The sequence below is a fragment of the Aphis gossypii genome, chromosome 1 (assembly GCF_020184175.1).
Source record: "Aphis gossypii isolate Hap1 chromosome 1, ASM2018417v2, whole genome shotgun sequence".
NCBI lineage: Eukaryota > Metazoa > Arthropoda > Insecta > Hemiptera > Aphididae > Aphis > Aphis gossypii.
In genome coordinates, this window is record NC_065530.1 from 49,354,057 (window position 1) to 49,362,983 (window position 8,927).

General features: G+C 25.0%; 2 protein-coding genes across 2 annotated transcripts; one reads left to right on the top strand and one right to left on the bottom strand.

Annotated features, from left to right (window-relative positions):
* Positions 1–460: 460 nt before the first annotated feature.
* LOC114126831 (trafficking protein particle complex subunit 5) lies at positions 461–3,293 on the bottom strand. Its single transcript, XM_027990860.2, has 4 exons — positions 2,793–3,293; positions 2,602–2,728; positions 2,202–2,384; positions 461–687 (listed from the first exon to the last, which is right to left on the bottom strand). Exons 1-4 carry the CDS (start codon positions 2,957–2,959, stop codon positions 589–591), a joined length of 576 nt encoding a protein of 191 aa, XP_027846661.2. The 5' UTR covers positions 2,960–3,293; the 3' UTR covers positions 461–588.
* Positions 3,294–3,431: 138 nt separating this feature from the next.
* On the top strand, positions 3,432–6,037 carry LOC114126819 (DNA-directed RNA polymerase II subunit RPB7). Its single transcript, XM_027990841.2, has 7 exons — positions 3,432–3,668; positions 3,733–3,842; positions 4,100–4,310; positions 4,548–4,613; positions 5,433–5,504; positions 5,771–5,804; positions 5,901–6,037. The coding sequence occupies exons 1-7, from the start codon at positions 3,657–3,659 to the stop codon at positions 5,912–5,914; spliced, it is 519 nt and encodes a 172-aa protein (XP_027846642.1). The 5' UTR covers positions 3,432–3,656; the 3' UTR covers positions 5,915–6,037.
* Positions 6,038–8,927: the final 2,890 nt, after the last annotated feature.

Sequence of the window (8,927 nt, forward strand, 5' to 3'; positions counted from 1 at the left end):
GTTGTAGTAGTCTATGATGACACTATGATTTCTTTAATGTATTATTTTAGGATAATTCCATATTGTTTTCAGTTGAATTTGTATGTTTCACATTATTATATTATTATTATCATCAATATGAAATATATAATTATAAAGATAATTTACTTGTTTTAAACATTTATGCTAGATAGTTATAATGTATAATCAACAAATTTAAAATAACAAAAAGTAAACCAAGACATTATATTTTTGTTACAGATTGTATGTGCAACCTATGGAACCATCGCTGTTGGATATCTATTATATAAATTGCGCAGCCCAAAAGCTGAAAAACCAAGTTCTTCATCTTAAATAAAATTTTTAACTAATTTTAGAGATGCTTCTTAGATTTAGGTTAAATGTTTTGATTATTATTTAAGATTTATTTCATATAAAAAGAATTATAATTAAGGAATCATTGAATAAAAATACTCAAATGTTCTTTATTTAGTGTGAATGTTTATATTGTATTCAGTTTATTTTGAAAGATAATATTTAATTTACAACAAATTTATATACATGGTACAGATAACAGCAAAACAAAAATAGATCTTTGATTAAATAATATTAACGTTCATCCATTTGTTTGTCTCTGGTTATAACATGGTCTTCAAATTTTACCATGTAAGTAGTACCTTTGTGCCAATGTGCAGTGACTTTTGCATTCTATAAAATAAAAAAATAAGATTAAATAAATAGTTATTTGATAATGAACTAAAAATAATGTAAACTTAATGCATCTTATTCACAAAAGATAGTTGTTTATTTTATACTATACCTACAATCAGTTTTATTTTTAATTAGTATTTATGACGTAAAATTACAAATCTGATATATGGTCGTATCAATTAAAGTTATCAACACAAGTATTAAAATTAAAACTCATTAAATCTTATTTTAAAGTAGACAAAATTTAAGGCAGTCGAGTCAATTTTCTCAGTGTTATTTATTGAATATTTAAACTTTCAGACCGAGTTGTGCCAAAGAGTACTAAAAAGTATTAAATTAAAGTAAAAAAAAAAAAATGAGAAAAGTTGGTTTTACTAAATCTATGGTCAATTTGCAAGTTTAATAGAGTAAAATTCACCCTATGTACAAAAATAGAAATAAGGAATATAAATGTATATACTCAAAATCATGTTAATCTATTTTTCAAAATTTTACAGGTTTGTATATAATTTAATATTAAATGAATATAATATACAATAATCACTAGGACTTATGAGTTCATGAATTTACAATATCAATTTTACTGAGTTGTATTTAAGAGGATATCAGTGCCGTATTTTTTTTTCTCTCAGATTCAGTGCAACATAGATAAAACTTGTTCACCAAAAAAAACCTTTTTTTTTTTTTTTTATTTTTGAGCAATTTTAAAGTAAAACCACCTATTATAAAAACTATAGAAGATAATATTTTTGAGGACATGACATATCGGCTTTAAATATGATTGTTAATTGATTTTGTATTCAACTTTCAAAAAATATTAATTTAAATGATGTTTATATTGTTTTGAGACAATATATCATACCTTCAAAAATATTATTTTCTTATGTTTTTGTAATGGGTGATTTGAGGTGAAGTGAGAAGTAAAATTTTGTTTTACATATTTTTAGTTTTTTTTCCTATTTATATTATATTTATATTATTTTTCTACTATTAGGCATATTTAGCATCTTTTCATCCAAGAATTTTATGAATAATAGAATAATTTATATTTATGTACTGTATAAAATACAAGGAAATTGTTGCAAAGTAAAATTATTAGTATAGTAACCATTATTTATTCGATTAATGTATGTACTTGTATAAGCAATTAGTGAAAAACATGTTATATGAAATAGTCTTATCTTCTTGATAAGTTTACAACAGTTTATCCTTGAGTCTCACCTATTTCAGTCATTATTGTGACGTGTACTATTCAATTCATCAACAAAAAATATTCATGTATTATGATTTCTTATTTTTCATTAATTTGCATATTTCTTTTAAGGTTTATTCCTATGCGTAGTTTGTCAGCTTTTACTACATAAACACATGCTAATTTATTTAGACATTAACTTATGAGCCCTGGTAATCATGTATCAAAAGATTAGCTAGCTATTTGAATAGAATTAACTATTTCAAGTATTTTGTTAAGCAAATGATAGTAATAATAAATATAAATAATTGGTACTTACAAAGCCTGATGAATTGAGTATTCCTTCAATTATGCCACCGACAAATACAGCACAGTTCAAATTACCTTTATCTTTAGGAACTGAAATGAATTTATTTACTAATGGTTCTTTTTCAATTATATAATAGGTAGAATCATCATCATTTGAGTGTTCTAATTTGTCAGCTTCACGACCAAAGAAACTCTGAAATTTTAATAATTACTTGACCTAATTTTTCTCAATAAATTATTGATCTCAGAACATAAATTAGAAGAATAGCATCGTAAAGCGAGTACTACTTAATTGAAAAACAATTATTTTAACCCATCCTAACTAATTTTTATCAATGGCATAGGTATAAGTACATATTTTTCAATTCAAACAAAGATTAAAATAAATATTAAAAACATAGCCATCATACTTTCCAAAAAGTAGATTTAATAAACAACAGCATGTTCAATAGTTTTATCTCACGTTTGCTGTTTTTTTCACGTAAGAAATGTAAATCTATTAATTTCATGCCAACTTCTTGTCCTAAGTCAGACAACCTAAAAAATTGATATTTGTCATAAATTAAATAATAATTTTAAACTTAAATCTGTAAGTACCTACCTCGTTTGTAATTCATTTACTGTATGAGCCTTTCCTTGGCAGTACTGTACCAGTTCAGAAAACATCAATGCAAAACAGTTCATGTTTATTTCACCTTTACCTTTACTTATAGATTTATCAAGTATACTTGTTTTTTGTCTCATATTCGATATTTGAATTGGATTCATTTTAAATAACGGTTTTGAAGAATTTAGTTAAAAAATTATTAAAAATAATAAATTTGTAGTTACCTACCTATAATTTAGTATACTTTATATAGAATATTATATCTTAAATATTTACATAAATAGTTACATAAAGTCAACAAACTCTGAACGAATAAATGATTAAAATGTAGCTTATATCCTATAAGTACATAGTTTGATAAATAAATAAAATTATCTCATTTGTATGATTTTAATTTTAATTAAAAGATACGAATATTATTAATTCTATTCTGTGTACCTTGGTAAATTAAAATAATTAAATAATAAATATTTAATTAATTTTATTATTAATTAAAATCAATTTTAGAAGTCTAATCTTTGAAATTTGATAACTCAAAATAAATTATATTCAAAGATGTTGTAAATAAAAATCAGAATTATCTGAACCAACTTGATAGTATCAGATGATAAGCCATTGGACGGAGTTTATTTTATTGTTTACAACGTTACGAGAACACAACCACCAGTCACCAACGTTTAATACCATAATACACACAACGATAACGATTTAGTATTAACGATTACTATTTACATGTTACCGGTGGTTTGTGTCATTTAGTTCATATCTTAAATATTTTTAACTTATTAATACCTTACACCTATGATAGTTACTCAGTTAAAGACGTGTAAATACTAAATAGTAACTAAGAAGCACAAAATGTTTTATCACGTAATTACAGAGAACATGTTGAGTGAATACCTATTTAGTATAATATTTTTTATATTTTATTTAGATCGCACTAGAACACGACGTACTACTTCATCCTCGGTACTTTGGTCCACAGTTATTAGACACAGTTAAACAAAAGTTGTATCGTGAGGTTGAAGGCACATGTACTGGAAAGTGAGTAATTCTTATATTGATATTTTATCGTATTCACAATATACTTAAAAAAAAATATAACAACATGTCTTAAGCATTAAGATTAAAAAGTGAACAAGGCGATGTCTTGACGTCTTGTACCATAATGACGGTGGGCAAGGTTACATAATATATTTTTTGTAGTATCGAAAGAGGCGATACCACAAAATAGTACATTTATATCTTACTAGGCATTCAGTCATTTATATTTTTAATTTTATTTGTTCTTTACTTTCAAGGTATGGATTTGTTATTGCTGTAACCCATATTGATAATATTGGTTGTGGATTAATTTTGCCTGGTCAAGGATTTGTTGTATATACTGTGAAGTATAAAGCTATTGTTTTCCGACCCTTTAAAGGTGAAGTTTTGGAAGCTGTAGTTACTCAATTAAACAAAGTAGGAATGTTTGCTGAAATTGGACCACTCTCCTGTTTTATATCTCATCATGTAAGTTATATTATTACTTAAAATTAATTATTCGATCCATTCATCTATAAGACTATATGTAATGTATATTTGTATACTATATAACTGACTATATCTCAAAGGTTAAATAAAACCAAAATAAGATAAATGTTGTATGTAATATTTATATTATTATTATTTAATGACTTCATGAATACCTATTGTTTTAAAATGTTTAATTATTGTTAAATAAAGCATACTTTTATTTATTTGTTTTAGTCCATACCATCAGAGCTACAATTTTGTCCAAATACTTCACCTCCGTGTTACAAATCAAAAGAAGAAGTATGTATCAAATGCTTGATTTACACATATTCATAGTGTTATGTAAATAGTTATGTTAAGGAACAGTGAAAGATGTTCATTTTATCTTATATATAGTTTTGAGTAAACATAATTATGTAATGTCATTGCTACAATTACCTCCAATTATTAGTGTGCAATCTGATTCATGTTCCTTTAGATATCCGTCATGGTGATCACTTATTACCACTTCTTGTTATCGCCTATCTTTGTAAATGGTCATCTTGAAGTCTTGAATTCTTATTAGTTCTTTATATTTGCTGATGATCTTAAGTTTTTCTTACAGAATTAAATTATTAATTGTCTACATCTCCTAAAGAATATCAACTCAATAATTTTATGTGCTAATAAATTGGGTCTTTCTTTCAGTATTAAACTTATGCAAATGTAATATCATGACTAATTCAAGATCTTTAAATCATATAGTATATTATTCTAATAATTTGATTAACAGAGTTCATTTAAACTTCTCCAAATAATGGGGTTATAGATTTAGATTTTATTTTTGGCATCAAATAGTAACCTCGTAGTAATCATTGGTTTTTTGTTTGATACTCAAATATTATTTACCTATGTCAAATTTTGGTCCCTTGAAGCTTTTTGTCTGTCTATTTATATTTATTCCACATTATTTAATTTTAGTTAGTATAAAATTGTTTTTAACACATTTTGGAAGAGGTTGTATATTGATGAGTATAAGTAAATAAAATTAAAATCTATAAAAGAATAAGTTAAAAAATCCACATTTCCTAATGGAAAAAAAAAAATATTTGCTTATCAAATTATTATTTATTTTCTTAGAATATAGCAATACAGCCAGAAGACACAATAAGATTAAAAATTGTTGGAACACGTGTTGATGCATCAGGAATAGTATGTATTTTATAATTATAAATTTGTATAAAATATCCAATACTTATTATTCATTACTCTATTGTCACCTTAAATCAATTTTCTTAGTAAAATAATTCTCCTACAACAAGTAAATTAAATTTTTAGTCTAGTATTTTTGCGTTCACTAATTTTTGTGATTAGTGATAAACTAATCTCCATTCACTAGTAAAGTTTATCAGTTTTTTGTGAATTATATTCAAATTTAATTAAAATGTCATTAATCATGAAATATTTTTTTTTTACAGTTTGCTATTGGTACATTGATGGATGATTATTTAGGTTGGTATATAATTTATTATACAAATTAGCAATTATAATAATTACAGTTATATTATTACATTATTATTTACAACATTTTTTATCTTATTATTTCAGGATTAATTCATTAAGACAAAGACGTATCAAATTAAGTAATTTTTTTTTATATATTGTATATTGTACATATTAATGCATAAATAAAATAAAAAAGTAAAATGAAATAAAATTTTTTGTATATAATATTATATAATTAATTTAGAGTGTTTTTTTTTTAATCATTGAGGAGTCATTCTTTCTTCCTTTCTATAAGAAAACAACAGAAAATTCAAGTTATAACTCAATAATTTGTAATTATTTAAAACATAATTAATATATTTCCAATTTTCTTTTGTAAACAGATAAAAAATTATGATGGTAATCAGATAGTTGGATCAATTCTAACAAAAAAAAAAAAAAGAACATCTCATTGTAATAATAATTTTAATAATTTGCTTAGAGTATAAAAAAAAAATTTTATTTATATATTATATAAATGAGAAAAAGGAAATCTATATCACCTTGCTCTCTAAAAACACTCATCTGATTATTTTGAATTTGATTTTAATGAAAGAGCACATAGCAGAGCAGGTTTTAAGCCTATTTTAGATTCTTTAATTTAATGAAAAATAAAATAATTTACTTTTTAAACAATTGAAAAATACACACATAAAAATATAAATTTTTTCATTTATGGTACCATTACATTAGTATTTTAATGACCACATGTAGTTTTAACACAGATGCATTTTATATCGAAAATTCAATGCACGGGTGATAACTATATTACCAATTTGCTATGTATTAGCATTTAGCTTTAGATATACTATTACAGTATTACTATTTAACATATTCTGTTATTCTGTGCTGAGACTATACACTTAGTAACTTCTGTATCATAATTTCAACTTTCAAATGTTTCAATCTTATCTTCAACTTTAAAAATGCTGGTAAGTGGGCACTGTGATGGATGTGTTGAAATTTGAATTCAATGAACAATTATGTATCATTGACCATTGTATTATGAAAAACAATTCTGACTGAAGACGGACTAGCTGATTGTATAGGCTATACTAGACAGCCTACATCAGTATCTATATCATTAAACATATTTAATGGTATATTTATTTTTCCTATTGTTATTAAAGTAATTTATTTTTATATTAAATATCACAGTAGCCAGTAGGTTATATTAATTTTAGCCAAAAACCTTTCATTTAAGTATGAATAAAATATAGTAATATACATAAAAAAAATTTGTCTCACGGATCACGAATAATATTTTTTAAACATAAAAAAATAATAAGATAGTTTATTACAATTGAAATTTTGTCCAAATTTGTTCTTAGAATGGCTAAAAACAAAAATTATGCACATTTATATTTTTTGATTTCAGTCTGAACTATTAATTATTACTTATAAGTTATACAGAATGTTTTATTTAACTTTTAAGTCGTAGCTATACAAATTGCATATTTTATAAATTTTCAACTTGGATATAAGAAGAAAACTTTTTTTGAATTTTATTGTACAAAATAATTTACCAACATTTTAATTTACATTTATTAATGTAGGTAGTAACAAATATTATTTAAACATCCTTTTAATCTGATATTTGTTTTAATATTATTTATTTTAAGTCAATACAAAGATTTTTAAACATATAAATTGAGTTATTAAAAGTAATGATTTCATAACAGCTCTAATATCTTACGAGTTGTTCTATCACTTCTATCAGTTTTTAATCAACAAAAAGTTCAATGGGGGAATATAACACTAACCTCTCTCCCCTGGGCACGTCACTGACTATATAATAGGTATGTACATTGTACCTATACTATGTGAGAAACGGAACCCATCATTTTTTCCCAAAAGTTCAAAAACCCCGAAGTATATTAGTTTATGCCATTCGGTAATTGGGAAAAATACCGGTAACCGTGGGAGACATTAACCAACGACCAGTTCAATACTTTTCAAGTGCTACCATAGTATAACCAAGTCTAACACTGACCAATTACACCAGTTGAACGGGACTTGATTAGGTAATACAATCAAACATGATCTTCAAGAAGTTAGAAGATACAACGAACACTATATTATCGAATATCGTGCGATATGCAACGTATACAATGTGTTCCGGGGCGAAGTGGCCGGTAGCCGTCATACATATGTATACCTAAAATGATAAAGAAATAACCTTTAAACTGGGGGTCTTACTCTTTTATTTTTTGAGTTATGAGCAATTTAAGTTTTTTTAAACCAAACCAAACCTACCTCGGATTTTTTTATGTTTCTCCGAAACTTTTCAACATTTTAACATAATTATTTATTTTATTTTAAAGGTATTCTATTATCCTATCAATCAACACATGCAATTAAACCAGACTTATGCAAATTATTATTATTAAATTGAAAATTTTTTTTTATTAAAAGTTGGAAATTTTAAAAAATAAATCTCGTATTACTCAAAATAATTCAATATTTAATACCTATGGGTTATTTTGGTTGTGTATTATTCTACTGAACAATACCTAGATGCTTTATTTATACTTTATAAGTTTGGTTTTTTTATCTTTCATAATCGCAGAGTTAGATTAATGTTATGGTTATACTATTTTAGTTTTCTTAGAATCGAATATCGCTCGTTAATTATCGTTAATCGTTTAATTTTATTTATTTCGGTAAATTTTAGTTAAGAATTTAAGATGTCATTATGTTTTCTTCAGTACACTTAAGTTGTTGTGTCATCTATACCTAGACCTGTTATTCAATAAATAATTTGTAAAACAAGTTTCAAAATGCCATTTTTTGATTTGCCATTAGGTCACTTTGCTGATATGCATTTTGTGTATGGATTTTGTATTGACAATGCTCGAGCTGCTGTGCAAGAGTATAGGCTCCGATATCCGATATGGTCTTCATCCATATCATTTTCGTCGAACTCACAATTTAATACTTGGGGATAGTGCAGCAAGATCAGTTTTTTGTATGTGACTCCTTCGCGAACATAGAGAACTCTGGATTTTTTGAAACATATTTTATGGACGGATGAAGCCACGTTTACTAGAACAGGTATAACTAATCACCGTAAAGGACATGTCTGGGCAA

Coding starts and splice junctions, on each gene's coding strand:
- LOC114126831 (XM_027990860.2), bottom strand. CDS start 2,959: ATGAATCCAATTCAAATATCGAATATGAGACAAAAAACAAGTATACTT. Junction 2,385..2,601: donor TTAAATCTACTTTTTGGAAA/GTATGATGGCTA, acceptor TTAAAATTTCAG/AGTTTCTTTGGTCGTGAAGC. Junction 688..2,201: donor TACTCAATTCATCAGGCTTT/GTAAGTACCAAT, acceptor TTTATTTTATAG/AATGCAAAAGTCACTGCACA.
- LOC114126819 (XM_027990841.2), top strand. Junction 3,843..4,099: donor GAAGGCACATGTACTGGAAA/GTGAGTAATTCT, acceptor TTTACTTTCAAG/GTATGGATTTGTTATTGCTG. Junction 5,505..5,770: donor GTGTTGATGCATCAGGAATA/GTATGTATTTTA, acceptor TTTTTTTTACAG/TTTGCTATTGGTACATTGAT.